The sequence below is a fragment of the Neomonachus schauinslandi genome, chromosome 15 (genome assembly GCF_002201575.2).
Source record: "Neomonachus schauinslandi chromosome 15, ASM220157v2, whole genome shotgun sequence".
Lineage (NCBI taxonomy): Eukaryota > Metazoa > Chordata > Mammalia > Carnivora > Phocidae > Neomonachus > Neomonachus schauinslandi.
In genome coordinates this window covers 38,546,042-38,564,375 of record NC_058417.1, presented here as the reverse complement: position 1 = coordinate 38,564,375, position 18,334 = coordinate 38,546,042, and the positions used below count along the sequence as shown (strand labels likewise).

Here is an 18,334-nt window from a genome sequence, read left to right as displayed (position 1 = left end):
GCCCGTCGCAGGGGCTGCCGGGAGGCTCGAGAGCTAGTCCCAGCATGCTTCACGTGCGACACTGGCCGCCGCGCTTTTCAGGGGGAGGGGCTAGGGGCGGGGTGGCCACCCTGCGGTACATTTGCCGGCGAGCGGGATTACGTAACCGGTGACGTACGGGGGGGCGTGCCGCGACCCCTGTCTTCCCTGGGGTGGGCCCCCGGCGAGGGGAGCTGGGCTCCCGCAGCCGCCTCCGGTTCCTCGCCCAGCCATCTTGGGCCTTCCGACTGGAAGGCGCCCACCTGTCACAGCTTCACTGCGGCATTGGGGCTGTTTCATAGTTTTCTGTTTCCGTTTCTCGTTTCTACCTACGTTTGAAGCCGATCATTTTACTGCGTTCGTTTGCTTGGTAAAATCACGAGTCAAGGTAAACCTCCAAAGCTGTTGTGCTGCATCAGATTTGCCACAGCAGCCCATTTGAAACTAAAGATGAAGGAGGAAGTTGTCTGCAGTGAAGCTCGAGGACTTAGTGTTGCAGCGCTACCATGTTTTTTCTGTTTTCTCATGTCCTCTTCCTTCTTGCATCTTCCCACTGCAGCTATCACTTCTCCCAGAGTGCAGGCTGGTATGATGCTAGACTTAACCAAGATTTTGGAACCGATTTTAAAAAAAAGATGATCATAGGAACCAGCGTTGGTCCAATATCCTGACATGATTCCCTTTTTAAGGGTTACCAGACAGGTAGATGAGGGGAATGCTTTGATTTTGTCAAGACTTTGTCAAAAGCCTTAATTGTCAACATAAAAAAAAAAAGAAAAGGTATATTTTCTTTGGACCATAAGATGTACATTCAAAATGCATAAGCTAAGTTATTAGTGTACCTACAGGAGTGCACATTAATAATATATATCAAACAGAGAAAGGTCACTATTGCATGGCACAGGACAGGATTGCACAGGATTCTGTCCTGTCTAGTATTTTTACAAGTTATATGGCTAAAGATCTGATGTTGACCAAATTTATAGACAATATGAAACTAGAAGGCATTCTGAATGCCTTCATAGATAGATTCAGGATCCAAAAAGATCTCAACTGGTTAAACAAGTGGCCAAATTTGACAACTTCAAAACCCAGCTGCCTGAGTTCAAAATGGAGGATGTATGATTTAATAAGTGTTAGAAAGATCTGGAGGATCTTTTCTATCAGAAGGTAAATTGATGCAAATGAAGCTGCCAAGTTAAGTGTCTAAATAAGGAAAGTGATTATCTGCCACTTTACCTTTCAGCTGTTTGGTCTGGGTTCAATTTTTAAATGAACATGAGCAACTTGTTCACTCAGAAGGAACTGAAAAACTCAAAATCCTCGCTTTTGAGGAACAAGTGTAAGCTCTCTGAATGTTTACCATGAAGAGAAGATTTGAGATAGCCACAGCAATCTAACTATTCAAGAGACAATGAGAAACAGGAAGAATTGATCTTTTTTCATCACCCTGGAAGGCAAACCAAGAACCAATGGGTTGGAGTTATAAGAAGTTAGATTTTATCAGTGAGGAAGGATTTTCTAACATTTAGGGAAAAATGCATAGAAAAAAATGAAGCGTTGAAGCAGAAGCTGGACTTCATTTGTCGGGAATGTTGTCAAGGGGAAATCATGTATTAGGGGTCAGACTAGATGACCTCTAAAGTCTTTTCAACTATGAGGTTTTATTCATTTAGACACCAGGCACCAAGTATCCTGTCCTAGGATTTGGTTTTTAAAGTTGCCACTTAACCGTATGTGTAAGGGAGAACACAGAACAAAGAGGGATGAAAAACATACGTTGTGCTCATACACAAAAGAGAAAATGGTGTATTTCTCTATTTTGTGAAAATGGATTTCTATTTCTAATCTTCCAATATCTACAGAACTGTTTAATGCTTCCCAATAAATCTAATAAATTGAAGCAGAAGTTCAAAAATTAACAGCCACAATAGTTTATTTACAATTGAACTCTTTATAAGATATTTACAAGACAACCAATTTTACACATCAGAAATGGTATCAAAAGTATGAATTACAACACAGACAACAATATGAAATGGGCATAAAACAAAGCTGAAGTGGACAGACAAGCAATTTCTCTTTTTAATTTATTAACACTAGCTTAACTTTGTTAAAGAAAGAAACAAAGAACTATGTTTTAGGAGAATTGCAGGGCCTTTGTTGAAGATTGAATTTCACAGTGTTGTATCCCATGTAGGGAAAAAATAAGACTTAATTTTCCCCCCACACTCTAACACACTGTAATTTCGCTCTTGGAATTTTGCTAATCTACTCTCCAACCTCCTCAACAAACCTCAACACATCCAAATCAAAGGAGAACTGATCTAGAAGAGGGGACAATAAAATGAGCAGTCCTAGGTAGAGGGAGAACCAAGGAAATAGAATCCACTTAAGTCTGGCCAGATAGCACCTCATGGATTCCTCTTAGTCTAGCTCAAGTTCAGAATCTGGGGAGTCCCCTGGGTAGGGCACAAACACAAAGGTTATATTTGCTAACCCATATCCAAATTAGGAATCCGACAAATGCTGAAAATCAAGAAGAAACAGAGGAATCAAGGAACAACGTAAAGAGACACTGATCAGTCTTTTTTCTTCTTGGGCACATTATAAAGGAACATAACATAGGTCAGAGTAGGAAAGCCAAACAGCTTGCCATTTAAAATGATGGAGAACAAAGAAAATCTGGCCCAGTTTTTCTAGAAATCTCCTTCCTCCCCTTAAGGTGTGAGATGAGAGCCCCTAGTGGAATAAGTCCTATTTCTCTCTACACTCTTGCTGCAATGAAGTTCACAGCAGGTTCCCTTGTGGAGAGCCCACTCTCCTAAGCAGATGGAGTTACAAATGAAAACCCATAGCCACACACACACACACACACACACACACACACACACACACACAAGGAGAAATAAAAGCAGCAAGATCATCCAAGAATACTACATGTGCTGCCGGAATAATTCCTTTAAAAGTCAAACCCAGGGAGCACAGATCAACATGTCACAAAAATCTTTAGCAGTGGGAGGCCCCTGAGGAACTTTTCTTTTCTTCCCACAATGGTATCCCCATTCTCTCATGCTCCATTGATGGGCCGGCCACACACCCTACATACCTTGGCTTCTCCTCTAAAAGTGCTAATAATCTGGGGACATATTCTCTTCAAGGATAAAAGCCCCTACCTTCTAGGAGATTAGACCCCTACTTGTTTTCACACAATAGTCATGAAGACTAAAGAAAGGCAATTCCTATATATTTAAGACCAGAGGTCTTGGCTCTATTTTCCTTCCAGATAGTTACAGGGATCTTACACTGAGACCAAAGTGGCCTGGAGTGCTGTCCTGAAATTTTTTAACAAAATGGGGGGAAAGGGGGACCAAGATGATACACATACAAATCTATTTTTACAAAGTGAATGGAGAAGCTCATTAGGTACATCCGTCTGTTTCAAGATGTAGACATTTGCCAGCCAAAGGAAGCGCACATATTTCCACATACACCCCCCACCCTCCCTAAATCTCCATCCCACCACCGAGAGCTCAGCTGAAAGAATAAAGCCCAACTAAGGAATACTTGAGAAGTGATGGACACAAGGACATCTACACAGGTTCTGGCATGCCATTCTCAAATGTCAACTGCTTTTGTTTAGAGTCATAACTTGCCCAAAACTAACCATCCCCATTCTCTTTTCTAAGGATTTTATCTCTTGAGGAATGGGGGAAGAACTTCAGTTATCCATTAACTAAGAAAATAATCACAGCACAAATTCCTTCCCACATGGCTGTATCACAGAATAGTTTTAAGAGAACAACTGTCTTTTCAGACATTTATCTGCCAACGTTTCAATCTCTTTTCTACCCTGTGAAGATGACTTGCTTCATCACTTCACTTTTTATTCCTCATCTGGTCCTTAAGCTCATGGTGAGGTTTTTTGTTTGTTTTGTTTTAGGGTAAACACCACTATACTCAAACTCTAAAGAAAGGGTATACCAGGGCGAGAAGAGTGCCATGCAGGCATGACTCTATAGGCAGGGGTTGCTTCATCTTCCACAAGTCTAACGAAGAGAGCCCTTTTACCCCTTTAACGTAGGCAAATGTAGAGAAGCAGACCCCTGAGGCTTCCGGATCTGCCATCCTATAGATTTAGCTTGAGAGCTCATTTCCCCAAAAAGGGAAAAGAAATCCCAATCACCCTCCATAATTCACAATTAGCCCAATGAAAGAGTTTTTGCGAAATCAGAGTGATGAAAACAAAACAAGATCAAGGGAGTATGGAAGGGCATTATCAGCGAACAATAACATACATGAGGACATAGGTCACACATACAGGTCTCTGCCATTCTCTGGGAAATGGCGTGCTACAACTATCTGAAGACAGAAGGTTCTTGCCAGTTCAGCTATTTCCTACACGTCCGGTGAGGTGTTTGCTTCTTCTGGATCTCCAACCTGCATCGGCTACGCTCATCCAACCAGGGCAGCTCAAAATTCCTGGCAAAAAAAAGGTAAGGAAATCAACTTGGAAGATTAGAAGGGATTCAATGTGGACCAAAGATTAACTCTAAAAAAGATACTATGCCCCTCACCACTCCTAACCCTGACTCTCAAGTTCTAAATTTAGAATGTCTTTGCTGTCCCAAAGCCAGAGAAACAGTGTGCTATTAAAGTGACTAAATAATCTCTTTCTAACTCAAAAAGCAATCCTTCTAATTATTTTATCACTCCAATGCTAGTTGCCCAGATAGCCTCACTTCTGTCAAAGAGCCATGGCTATCCCTAAGCCACCTGTTCTACCTTATTATCTAGGCCTTCATGAGGTCTAAAAAGAAGGTAAAGTGCAGGCTACCTGAGAAGGGGGTGGGGGGGAACCTTTATACTTACTGCGGAGTTAATTTGGGTAATGGTCGTCCAAATGCTACAACAGGCAAGAAGGGGGTAATCATCAAACTTTCAACTATGGGAGAAAGCCAAATGGGACCTTGTTAGTGACATAGAGGGGAAATGTCTAGCAACTACACCTGCTCCAAAATGCTGTTCATTCATTCAGAGCAAGTTGTACCCTGGAGCCTTGCACCCTTTTCCTTCTTTGAAAAACCTACTTTCTTAGATAGACAAAACTTACCGTCATCTGGCTCAGGGAAAAATGAGGTAACCTCAGGCTCAGATTCCTGAATTCCTTTCTTTTTATACATTCTGAGCTGCAGTCGTTGTAAAATTCTTTGTTCCCTGATCCTCTGAATATCCCATCTGGGAAAAACAAACCAGACAAAACAAAGAAACAAACCCAATATTACTGAAAACCTGCTCTATAAAAGCAGCTAACACAGTCCAGACACTAGGGAGACCTGTGCTGACTCTTCTTAATGGGGTGGGGAGGGTGGGGGGTGGTAAGTGAACTGTGGTAAAGTGAACTGTCTGCCTGGTCAGGAAAGAGCTCTTTAGGTCTAGCAGTCCCAATCACGTGTTGATGTTCCACAGAGAGTGGAACTGAGGAAGGGCATACACAAAGAAAAAGAAGCCAAACATCTTTACTTGTAACAACTACCACTTCAAACTAAGATACTCAACCAATTGGCATGGCAGTAATTTAAGAGTGTTAAGGGCTCCAGGGCTTTTCACAGCATGGATGAGAGAGGTTAGGGTCCCAGGGCTCAGCTGTTCCAGGATGTGTATCTCTCGCCTCACCTTTTCCTTCTCTTCTCATCCAGCTCCAGTTTTGCATGCCGCTTTGAAAACACACTGTCATCCAGGTTCTGTGTAAAGAACAGCAGCTGATAAACTATTCATCACCACATGACACATGTATATGCAAACTCATTTCCAGGTTCCAGGAATGTAAAATCTTTTCCCTGCAGGTCCCACCTGAGTTTGTGAGTTCTAGGGATGTCATGGGAACCTCCTAGTAACAGAATCCAAAACACATACTCTTCTCCCCACACCCACCTTTGTAGACTGTCCGAACTTTGGAATTATGTCCTCAACTTTCCAAGGTGAAAATCATGTCAAACTGAAACAACCCTTGAGACCGCCATAAATCCTCCCTACCTCCATGCTTTGCGAGAGTCTGAGTTTTAAGAGTCAAATAAGTTTGGAATATGTAATTTTGTTGCTGAGTGGCACATTCTAACTTTTCTACTTAGCATGAAATTTCATTTTGTTTTGAACACTACCTAGCGATTTATTTTTGAATAAATCATTTAGTCACTCTGAAACTCAGTTTTCTCTTCTATATAAACAAGAGCAGGGCTAGATAATCGCTCAAGTTTCCTTCTGGCTTTAAGAGTTATTTAACCCATCCATCCCGTTACTAGGACACATTCAAGTTAAACCTCCGTTTCTACCCTGTCCCTCACTCCCCTCTGCTGACAGGTCTTGGGTACCTACCTCCAAAAGGTCTGAAGGATTTGGGTCCCTTAGAGGCTCTACTGAGTGGTCCCTCCAAGAAGGAACTGAAAAAAAAAAAAGAAAGAAAAAGAAAGGGAGGAGGGGTGGAACCACCCTTAAATCCAAAGTCACACAACCCTCCTACTATTCACTAGGACAAGAGGTCTCTCCCCAGATTGGACAAAGTTACCAAGTGATAGGAATCCATTCTATGGCCTCACCTGAAGCCATATTCAGTGTCCTTGCTATGGTATAAAAGAACCTAAAATGCCATTGCAGTCTGCCAAACACAGGATCACAAAAAACCCTAAGCCAATACCTGACAATTCATATAATTGATGCTATTGCAGTTCCTGAAAAACAACTGAAATTTGTAGTCATTTTGAAGTCTATAGTGTAATCATACACCAAGGAATCTCACTCTCCCACATCCAGCTGATGGGGAACGCAGCTCCCAACCATCCACCATCCCACCGACCCCCCACCCCAGGCCCAGCCAGCACAGTTCCTATTCTACTCACCAGCCAAGACTGAAGTTTCTCCTGCAACACTTGATGGCATCAGATACCCTAAATAATGCAGGAAAGAAGAATCATCTCAGTGTAAAAAGAAAAAAAGCCCATACCCAAAATGGAGGAAAGGATCATCACTGAAGTTCTCACTAGGAAGCCATTTTGGTTTTTTTGAGTTGTTCTTTTGAGAATTTCTCTCTGGGGGAGGGGAAGAGGGAACAACAGACAAAAGAAAAGAAAATAAGCCCACCACTTTTTTTTTTACACTGAGACGACTTCTTTTCTTCATTATTTAGGGTGGTTTCCCTGCAACAGTTGATGGCCAAGGATATCAAACCTTAAACTCAGAACATGGCAGGTGAGTAAAAGTTGACCCTATTTTTCAAATAAAAGATCAGTGTTCTCAAAACTTACATATGTAGTCTTCTTAAACAGCTCCCTCCTCCCTCCAAACAAACTACCTTGCTGGTCCAGCCTGAACAACATGCACAAAGACTGTGGCTTCCTTAGAACAAGCCATTGAGCTTCCTCTTGAGATAGGGGCATCAAGAATAAGGATTCACACGTTTATTCACAACTCAGGCTCCTCAAAGGGCTGGGATTCCCCCCAGTCGGACTCTTTCTGTACTGCTATGCCCACAATCTCAGAGGTGTTTGGAATTTTCTGTACTAGGGCAGAGAGGGTTTTCAAAACAGCCAGTCAAACAGAACAGCTCTGGACCAAGCCATTTCCCAATCCCGGATGGGAAGTTGCTTCACAGTTTCTCTTAAGTTGTTACACAGCATTGCCATGGCAGCAAGAAGGTTAACCATTAAGGATGAACCTGTTCAACTGACTGAACCAACAAAAAAACCTGAACCTAGATCAGGATCCTGGTCTAGCTCATGTACTCAAGTGTGAGGCCTAATGAATTTTAGATAGTTAAGAAGAGTAATCTATCTTCCCCACTTAATTTTGTCACCAGAACAGCCAAACAAAGCCTGGAGAATGCTCTTGTCTTATTGGAATGGATTCCCATCCCCATCCCTGCTAGGGCAAGACACAGTGGTAGAAACTTGGGGCTGTGGCTCTCTTCAAGAAGACTTCCCCCACCATCACCCCGGAGCGCCCGCAGTGACTGTCACAGACTAACATTACACAATTGAAGGCACATTGCAGTTACTGGTTGATGTAGGAGATAGGGTAGCATTTCTGTGTGGAAGCCATAAAGAAAAAAAAGGGAATGAAGACCAAGGTCCCACACCCCACACCCTCCCCAAGCAGCTCAGATATCCCAAGATAGTCCTTATTGTTTGAAAAATAGTTTGTAGACCATTTTATTTAAATATATGAACAACCAATGGGCTACTGCAATCCAAGTAAACTCTTCACATTTAGAACCTTTGTGAAGTATAGTAAGATAAAGTAAGACTGTTGGTCTTTGGCAGATTCCTCCTGCCCCCCAGACCGGGACATAGAGATACAGATAAATGTTTATATAGTTAAAGAGCGGAGGCCCAGGTGAAATTCCCCACCCCAAGCTGGCTCCCCAACCCAAAAATTACCATTGGCCCCTGAGAACACCCAAAGACCACCCTCCCAGGTTTCACACAATATCAATTGCAGGAACAGTCGTGCATGGCAAAGTATAAGTTCTATGCATTTCACAGCACAGAAAACCCTTCTTTCAGAGGGCATGCAAGTTGCCGGAGATTACACCCCCGAGTCTGGTGCTCTTGTGATGAGCAACTTACTGGCAAACACATCTCCCAGTGTTGTAAGCAGGCAAATACATTGAGCACATTTTGCTGTAATTCCATCTATTTGCAATGCCTGCACAGTGTCTGTCTCTGGCTGTTAACTTACTCATTCTTGACAGAACTCTGCTTTATTGATTGCACTTTTTTAAAAATGCCAAAGGCATTTTCACACTTGTTAGCTTGACCGCCACCACTAGGGTATAAGAGCAAGTGTTCTCTATGCCTTACTTGCTACAGTCTCCTCCTTCTTTGGAGAGGATTCCCGTAATGGTAACGGTGATGGGGGAGGCTGGTGCCAACGACACAAATACATTTCTGTGGTGGAAAGGTACGGCAAATCTTCTATCTCACTTGAGAAGGCTTTCTCCTTGGGATGGGTGCTGGGTCCCTTCTGGGGAGTGGAGAGTCTTGGCGGGGTGTCCACTGAAGACCGGGGCTTTTCTGGAGTTTCTTGGCTCCTCAATTCACGTTTACAAACAGTTTCAGATAAGGAACCACAGGGTTCCTCTTTAATGGGAGAGTGCTTAGGAGTTTTTGTTTTGACTTTTGAAAATTCAGGAGCCAGCTTTTTAACAGGAATCTTTCTTTCTGTACTTCCAAATGGGGATTTCCTATTAGATAGGGAAGAAAACATTATAAAATGTATTGACTCTTGAATAAAATCTGATTTGATTACATTTGGGGGCAAGAGAACAAACAAGTTCAGGTATCTAAATACCTAAACATCTGATTCAGTTGGCAGTCACGAGCAGGAACAGCCTCATGCTTACCAGTATTTAGAACAGGCCCTCAGTTAAGTGTTTGTTGAACAAATGAGTTTCCATGCTTAAGAACCTCTAATTGCATCTTATTGCCCACTAAATCTAAAAAGGTTCCTATTTTATTCAAGACCCTTTAGCTAACATTAGGTGCCACTACTCTGTGGCCTATTTCATTCCTGTCAACCAGAGACCAGTCTCTTATTTTTTGCCCCAATTCTATACCATGTTAATTACAATCTCTATTTCTTTTTTCTTGCTATCTGCTGGCTTTCTCCCACCAATCTCCCCCCCCCCCCCCACTATTCCTAGAATGCCACTTCCTTTCCTTTTTACCAACCTAAATTCTATACTTCTTTTTCAAGATCCATCTCCTCCTTAAAATTTCACTATTCTACCTCAGAATAATCTTTAATGTCTCTGAATCTTACAAAACTTAGTTTATATCACTGTTGTCTACTTTCATATTTTATTGCCATTGAATTCCGAGTTTGCAAAATGTATGCCACCTTCACAGCTAGAATGACATCTGTTTGGGTCCAAGGACGGTCAGACCTTACTTCTTTGTCCACTACTACCTAACACAATGAAGGAATTTAACACTTCCTAACTTGAAGTGAACTGCTATAGTTTTAAGAAACTCAGCTGTCACATTTGTTGCCCATTCTCTTTATGATGTACTCCACATTCTGTAATTACTACTGTGACCAAAATGTTCCCAACAGATTTTTATAGCCTGCAAGAATGTTTCAAGATAGTTTCTCAGCATGGAAGACCTCATAATTCAGGATATAGTTGTATTAAAACCAATTCATCAATCCCAATCCCCTACTCTCAGTCACTGGAAACACATGTCCTCATCATGTTCAGACAGTGTAACAAAGTTATCAGCACACCTTTTGTGTCCCTTTCCACTCCGCCCACAAGAGAAAGGCTTGGGAGGCAGAGTCTGGGATGTCTCGGAAAGCTCCGGCTGGCACTCCAGTTTAATTTTCTCGGATAGCTCCGTTTCCTCTCTCTCTTCAGTTTCATAGCCCTGAAACAGCTTGTGCCTTTCTTTCTCGTTATCCTTCTTTACCAGCTGCATCCGCCTTTCCATACGTTCAATCCGAGCAAGGAGCTAAAAGAGAGAGTGCCAAAATGCAGACTTAAAACACAAAAAATTACACCCAGGTACTTAGCCCCATTTAGGCATCAGTATGGTCTTCTGCCTCTTTCCATGGGTCATAGCAATTCAACTTATTTTAACAGACAGGCATGAATCTGAATAGTTTTCCTTAAACGCAATAGAGAAGACAAGGTACTCTGCTTAATTTTAGGGCTAACCTAGTTGAGGAGGGGTATGGGGGAATTTGTAGTTCATTCTTTTGAAAGAAGATCCTCTTCTCTGGGAGGGGCCACAGCATGCCTTTCAAATGGCATGGTCTCTCTACTGCTAACCATGTGGCTCCAAGTCAGTTTGGGAGTTTCCAGAATTAACCTTATGTTCTTTTAGGAGGCCCTAAGTTTCTCCAAATCCTGTCCTCTCTACTTTCACTCCAAAATGCTATACACAAGGGCAAAGTCCAAACGGTATATTGAGAAGGAATTAAAAGCTCACAGTCACAGTGCCACGAGGGATTGCAGTGTTATTTGAAAGGGGTGTGCAGGGCATTGAAACAATGAACACTCAATCTGGAAGAATTTTAATAGTAACCAGTACCCATAATCCCATTGATCATGAAATATGCATGTTTCTTTGCATTTGAGATAACAGGAAAAAAATCTACCTATTTATCTAAATATTAATTAAACCAAAGTCTTTTAACTTTAATTAAAGGAGAACTACATAATCAAACAAAAAATGGACGTCTATTATCATTGAAAACTTCACATTAGAATGTTCTGAGAAAAGGTGCCAACTATGCTATTTAAAACACTATAGTAAGAATTTTATTTGGGTAGATGGCAATATTAATGTTGTCTTCATTATATCTACTTAGCTGCAGAGATTTCAGTAGAGGCCAAACAACAACTGGAGTAAGAGAAACAAGCTTAAGCAATGCTAAGACTGCAATACACAACAAAAACGGTGAATGCCAAGTTCAGACTGATACTCTATCCTTAACTCACCCCACTTTTCCTGCCTAGGAAAGTCTGCAAAGGGGCCATTACCTCAGGAACTGGGCAGAAACCTCCAAATCAGCAGAGAGCCCCCCTGTCAGCCATACTCTCATTTCATCTTCTGTTTTGATTCACAGCCTTAACATTACTTAACCATGGTTTGTGGGTGACATTTTCTTAATTTCTTCTCCTTCACTGGTCCTTCTCTTCCCGCCCCCCCCCATGTAAGGATATGATGTGTTGTAATTACAGTACCATCACACCCCTAGACTGCAGTACAGTAGCTGAGCAGTGCCACCTCCATGTTGAGTAACTTCCACAAATCAACACCATGAGATATTTTGATGAGACCTGCCCCAGCTCCCATTCCACCTTGCAGAATGCATTCTCCAATAAAACAGTGGATGCCTGATGCGATTCATTTGTAAAGCAAACAAACAAAATGAATAGCCCTCTGCTCCCTTGCTCAGCCCTTGGCGCACACAACGCCAGAGAGAGAGAGAGAAAGAAAGAGAGAGAGAGAGAGAGAGAGAGAGAGAGAGAGACTGCTGCAGCCTGAACACAACAATTGTAGAAACCATGTTTATTTTTAGGCAGCTGTAAGGTATGCTAGCACAGTAATACCCCACCACCACCACACACACACAGCTTTCCTGATATCTGGAAGAGTATGTTTTAACGCATAAGGTGCTCTTGACTACTGCTGCAGTGAAAACAAGCCTATATAGTCATGCTCCTCAGAAGTAAAAATAAGTAATAAATTACTGCCCTACTATCTTAAGATTCTAAAAATTGGGATTTTCTGGGGAGGGGGTCTACGTAATACATTTAACAAACTTCCTTTCCCCTGATGCCTTAAAATCTACCAGCCCTTCCACACTACGCTTATACAAGGGAGCTGGTCAGTGGGTCATGTTTTATAACTAAGATTCTTATTCAAAACTGTCTGAAATCAAAGGCAGTGATTCTCTTCATATCATTTAAGAAAACTAAAATAGGATCTCACTGTGAATCACCTCTACCTCTCTGCCAATTAGAAGGCCTACTGCCCTCCTATCTAAAGATGCTCCAGCAGTGCAACAGCTGCTCTGTCCCTCTCCTCTAAGAATGCATTTCTAATGCACAATCTCTTTCATTCAACCCCTTCCATAAAGCCATCACATATGCATCCCACCTTTGCATTTTCAACCCTTCACAAATGAGATCTTTTCCCACTCTCCACGTCTTTCCCACAAGTCTGGGGCTGTCATTTTAAATTAACCCTTTGGCACCTGAAGCCTCCCCTCCCCCTCCCACTGGGAGGTTGCCCTTTAACCCTTCCCTCCAACCCAACGTGTCTGTGAGCCTGGTTCCCAAGGACCCGACACTTAAGATACTCCTTCGCTGGTGGCCAACCTCCTTACCCCTAACCAAGGGATACCTTAACCTCCTACAGCCCCCTTCCCCCGAGCATGCGCACAACTCGCTCGTCGTCCCGAACGCAGATTAACCCCTCCCGTACCGTGTCTCTCTCTGACTTCAGCTCCTCGATCTCCTTTTCCTTGGCCTGCAGCTGCTGCTGCTGCTGTTCGATGAGGTCCAATTGCAGCAGAAGGATCTGTTTGAGGCAGGCGGCCTGACTGGAGGCTCCCGAGCCGCCGCCACCCCCGAGAGGGCTCTTCCTCATACTCTTCCATCTGCCCTCGCTGGCCGCCAGGGTCCCGGCGGTGGCGGTGGGCGCGAGGGGTGGCGGCCCCGGCAGAGGTAGTGGTGGGGGTCCCGCCGGGTCCGAGGCGGTGGCAGCTGGGGGAGCCGCCCCACCCTTGTCCCCAGCCCAGGGCGTAGGCTCTTTGGCCGCCGCCACGAGAGAGCCCGTCTGAATGGGCAGCACCGCCTGATACTTGGGTCGGGGACTGCAGCCGGCTCCCGCGGCCGCTGGCTCCCCCCCCAATGCCGGCTTGTTTGGTGGCCGGGGGCGGACAGGGCAAGGGCACCGAGCCGCCCCAGCTCTCTTCCTGCTGCCCGGGGGCCGCCCCGGCCGGGAGTAACAAGCCCCGGCCCTTGCCGCCGCAGCCGGCCGGGGAGGGCGCGGGGCTCCCGCCCTGGGAGGAGGCCAGCGGGGGCCCCGGCTCCTTGAGCTTACGGTGCCGGGGTAGGAAGTGGGCTTCGGCCGCCCCGGGCTCGTCCTCGGGCCCGCCCAGCGCCGCAGCCCGCTCGTAGTCCAGTCGCTGCTCAGGGTTGCCGCCGGCAGGGGCCGCGGCCGCCTTGAACACTGCGGATCTCATGGTCATAGTGGTCCGGAGCAGCGCCGGGGACCGAGACGGAGGAGGGGGTGGGGAAGGGGCGAGGTGTGGGGGGTCGAGGACGGAGGAGGGGGAGGGGAGTTTGGCGGGCTCGCCTCAGCAGCGCGGCAGCAGGCCTCGGCTAGCGCGGCTCCTCCGGGGCCCGGGCGCCATCCCGCCGGCGTGCGGAGAAGTGGAGGCCGCGGCTGAGGCCCGCCGCCGGCCCATGGGGGCCTCGCCGCCGCCTCTGCTGCCGCCGCCGCCGCCTTCGCCTCAGAGGCAGGAGCTCGCACCCAGCCGCCCCCGAGCTCATCCCCGGAGCTCGCTTCGGCCCCCCCTGGCCCGGCCGGGCCCGCCTCGTCTCCCCACCCCACACCCCCCCTTCCCCGCCCCGGCCCCCCGCCCCGGAGCTCGCCTCAGCCGCCCCGAGCCTCCATTTTCCCCCCGCTCCTCCTCAGGAGGGGGTGGGAGGGATGGGTCCGCCCAAAGCCCTCCTACTCCGGGAGGGGGTCTGTCGCCTCCCCTGGGGGGTCTCCGCGGCTCGGGGTCCCCCTCCCCCACAGTCACCCCCGGCGCCTCAGCGTTTCCCTTTAAAAAAACGGAGCCGCTCGCAGCCGCCACCGCCGCAGCCGCCGCTGACCGGAGGGCGCATGCGCCGGGCGGGAGCGAACCGGGAGCGGAGAGGAGGGAGGCGGGCCGCGCTATTGTGAAAGGGGCCGCCGCCGCCTCGAGGGGGGCGGGGAGGGGGCTGCGGGGGCCCTGGGCGCTGGGGGCCGGCGAAGGGAGGCCGGGGATGAGGGGCGAGGACCGAGAAGCCCGCGGAGGAGCGGGGCGAAGGTGGGCTGCCGAGGGAGGGGCGAGCCGGGGGAGGGTCGGGAGGAGGGAAGAAAGGGCGAGGGCGGCGACGGGCAGATGGGGAATGCGGAGGCTCGCCGGGGAAAAGGAACGCGAGAGAATGGAGCGGAGAGGAGGGCAGGGGGCTTCAGGAGGCAGACGCGCCCTTCGGGGCAATGGACCGAGCGCTCCACGTACCCGGCCTGCGCTGGGCGGCCCCTTCCCCCAGCACCTTGGCAGCCCGCCCGGCCCTCGCCGGAGGGGCCCCGCTGCCCCCGCAGCCCCGCAAGCCTCCTGGACCAGAGTCAGGATTCGGGCTCCTGTCTGAGCCTGTGGGTGTTTCCTGGGGGTAGAATTCTAACTCCTCCACCCGCTCCACTCCCCAGCAGCCCCACTCTGGTCTGGGAGAGAATGAAGTTCTTTGTCTCTGAGGGATCCAGACCAGAAACGGAGGGACCTCTGGTTCCCAGAGGGAGGAAAATCCATGATGTCTGCTGCTTAGGGAGTTCTTGCCACAACCTCCCTGGAATGAAGTATTGCCAACTACCAACAGTTATTTCCCAACGGCTATCTCCCCAGCCTTCTTAAGTCACTTCTAGCATCTGCTGGAGGTTCATGAAGGGTCGCAGCAAAAAGAAAACCTCGGAAGGGATTTTTATCACTTTTTTAAAAAGTTTATTTAGTTTTTAGTAGTCTACATCCACCGTGGGGCTCGAACTCACGACCCCGAGATCAAGAGTCACCTGCGCCTCCGCCATATTCAGCCAGGCGCCCCAGAGATTTTTATCTTTATTGGGAATAGGAATACTTGAGGTATTCTCTTATGCGGAGCACTTCTTCCAATCTCTCAATGTTCATTGTGTGTGTGTGTGTGTGTGTGTGTGTCTCAATTTCCATGCAACTTCAGCCAACAAGTCCTCAGTTCCTCCTGGAAAAACTTTTAAATAGTTTTAATTGTTTTTCTTTTCTGTTGAGGTGTATTTTTTTCAATCCATATGAAGATGGAGATGACTAACATTCTTTGGCCTAATGTGAAAACCACTGATTAAAACTGTGTCTTGGGGCGCCTGGGTGGCTCAGTCGTTGGGCGTCTGCCTTTGGCTCGAGTCGTGGTCCCGGGGTCCTGGGATCGAGCCCCTCATTGGGCTCCCTGCTCAGCGGGAAGCCTGCTTCTCCCTCTCCCACTCCCCCTGCTTGTGTTCCCTCTCTCGCTATGTCTCTCTCTGTCAAATAAATAAAATCTTTAAAAAACAAAACTGTGTCTTGGCCTTGTGGGCCCAAAGCATAAACCCCTGGAAATTTTAAACTAGTGGGTGTGATGTGTTAAGCCAAGAGGACCCCAGCCCTCTTCTACCAGACTGTATGGCCTAAGATCTGCAAGGGAGGTATTGGGGTTAGGGATACCAATAAAGGGGGTGGTGGGAGGCACATGGAATACGGTGGTCTCTTTCAGTGTCAAGACTTTCAATATCATCTCTACACTGACAACTTCCAAATTTATATTTTCTTCCTGGAATCATCCCCTAATTCCAAAATTGTATAGCCACTCGCCTAGGAGACATACCACTTGGATGTCTAATCGGTATTTCAAACTTAGATCTAAAATTGCACTCCTGTGGGGCGCCTGGGTGGCTCAGTTGGTTAAGCGACTGCCTTCGGCTCAGGTCATGATCCTGGAGTCCCGGAATTGAGTCCCTGCTCAGCGAAGAGCCTGTTTCTCCCTCTGACCCTCCCCCCTCTCATGTACTCTCTCTCATTCTCGCTCTCTCAAATAAATAAATCTTTAAAATTGCACTCCTGAATTTCCCTCACCCAAATTCTGCTTCTACAGCCTTCCCCCCCCCCTCTCACCCTATATCCAGTCAATTTCCAATCCCATTGCCCTTCAAATTATATATCCAGAATCCCACACCTTCACACACCTCCACAACTTCCACCTTGGTCTAAGTCATATAGTCCTATTGCACTTTTTTATTGCTGTAACCTTGTAATTAGTCTCTCAGTTTCAACCTTTGCCTTCCCCCACTTAAGTCTGTTCTCAACATAGCAGCCTTGGTGATCCTGATAAGATGTGAGTGAGATCATGTTCTTTATCTGCTCAAAACCCTCTCGTGGCTTCCCATCTTACCTGGAGGAAAAACAAAATCATCATTATAGCCCATAGGATCTGGCCCCCTGGTACTGCTCTCTGACTTTGCTATTCTTCTCCTCCTTATTCACTACCTCACTACCCTCCTGCCACACTTGCCTCTTTGCTGTCCTTCAAACACACCTGGTATGTGTCTGCTCGGGTCCTTTCACTTGCTATTCCCTTTAGTTGGATCACTCTTTGCAATATTCACATGCCCTCCTCTCTAGTGATATTCAGTTCATTTTTTTAAAGATTTTATTTATTTGACAGCGACAGCGAGAGAGGGAATACAAGCAGGGGGAGTAGGAGAGGGAGAAGCAAGCTTCCAGCTGAGCGGGGAGCCCAATGCGGGGCTCGATCCCAGGACCCCGGGATCATGACCTGAGCCAAAGGCAGACACTTAACCGACTGAGCCACCCAGGAGCCCCAGCAGTCTGTGTTTTAACAAGTCCTCCAAGTGATTCTGATGCCCCTCGAGTTTGAAAAGTTTCCAGAATTGGCCAACCTATTTTTTTTTAGACTTTTTTTGGGGGGGGCTCCATCTCACAACCGCAAGATCATGACATGAGCCAAAACGAAGAGTTGGACACTCAAACAAACTGTGCCACCCACGTGTCCCTTGATTTTTTTTTGTAAGTAATCTCTACACCCAACATGGGACTTGAACTCACAGCCCTGAGAAATCAAGAGTTGCTTGCTCCACCTACTGGGCCAGCCAGGTGCCCTTTGACCAATCTATTCTTAAAGGGCCAGACAGTAAATATTTTAGGCTTTGACAGCCATGTGTCTCTTGCACTATTAAACTCTGCTATTGGGGCGCCTGGGTGGCTCAGTTGGTTAAGCGATTGCCTTCGGCTCAGGTCATGATCCTGGGGTCCCTGGATCGAGTCCCACATCGGGCTCCCTGCTCAGCGGGGAGTCTGCTTCACCCTCTGACCCTCCCCCCTCTCATGTGCTATCTCTCTCAAATAAATAATATCTTTAAAAAAATAAAACTCTGCTATTGTAGCGCAAAACAATATATAAATGAAAGTGGCTTATGATGAGTGTTTTGTTTTCTTTTTTAAGTAGGCTCCCTACCCAGGGTGGAGCCCAACTTGGGGCTTGAACTCACAACTCTGAGATGAAGACCTGAGCTGAGAGCAAGAGTCAGACGCTTAACTGACTGAGCCACCCAGGTGTTCCATGATGAGTGTTAATCTAAGGTGCCAGGGCTGTGGAGATCTAGAGGGAAAGACGGAGACACAATGGTTCAAAACAAAGGCTCTAGTATGAGATTGCAAGTAGCAATCATAATTCCACCATTCCATAGAATTTTATTTAGGGACACTGAAATTTGAATTTCATAAAATTTTCATGTGTCATGATATGTTTTAGATTTTTCAACTATTTTTTTAAATATTTTATTTATTTATTTGACAGAGAGAGACACAGCGAGAGATGGAACACAAGCAGAGGGAGTGGGCTCAATCCCAGGACCCTGGGACCATGACCTGAGCCGAAGGCAGACGCTCAACGACTGAGCCACCCAGGCGCCCCTAGATTTTTCAACTATTTAAAAATTCTTAGTTTAGGGACACTTGGCTGGCTCAGTCAGTAGAA

The 18,334-nt window shown here is 46.5% G+C and overlaps 1 protein-coding gene across 1 annotated transcript; it reads right to left on the bottom strand.

Moving 5' to 3' along the window:
• Nucleotides 1-1,930: 1,930 nt before the first annotated feature.
• Nucleotides 1,931-14,128, bottom strand: MSL1 (MSL complex subunit 1). Its single transcript, XM_021704188.2, is given in 10 exon segments — nucleotides 1,931-4,500; nucleotides 4,891-4,963; nucleotides 5,132-5,256; nucleotides 5,695-5,762; nucleotides 6,394-6,458; nucleotides 6,915-6,962; nucleotides 8,874-9,256; nucleotides 10,300-10,523; nucleotides 13,008-13,433; nucleotides 13,435-14,128. Coding segments are annotated over 10 exon segments (1,845 nt in total). The 5' UTR covers nucleotides 13,777-14,128; the 3' UTR covers nucleotides 1,931-4,409.
• Between the last annotated feature and the right edge of the window lie 4,206 nt (nucleotides 14,129-18,334).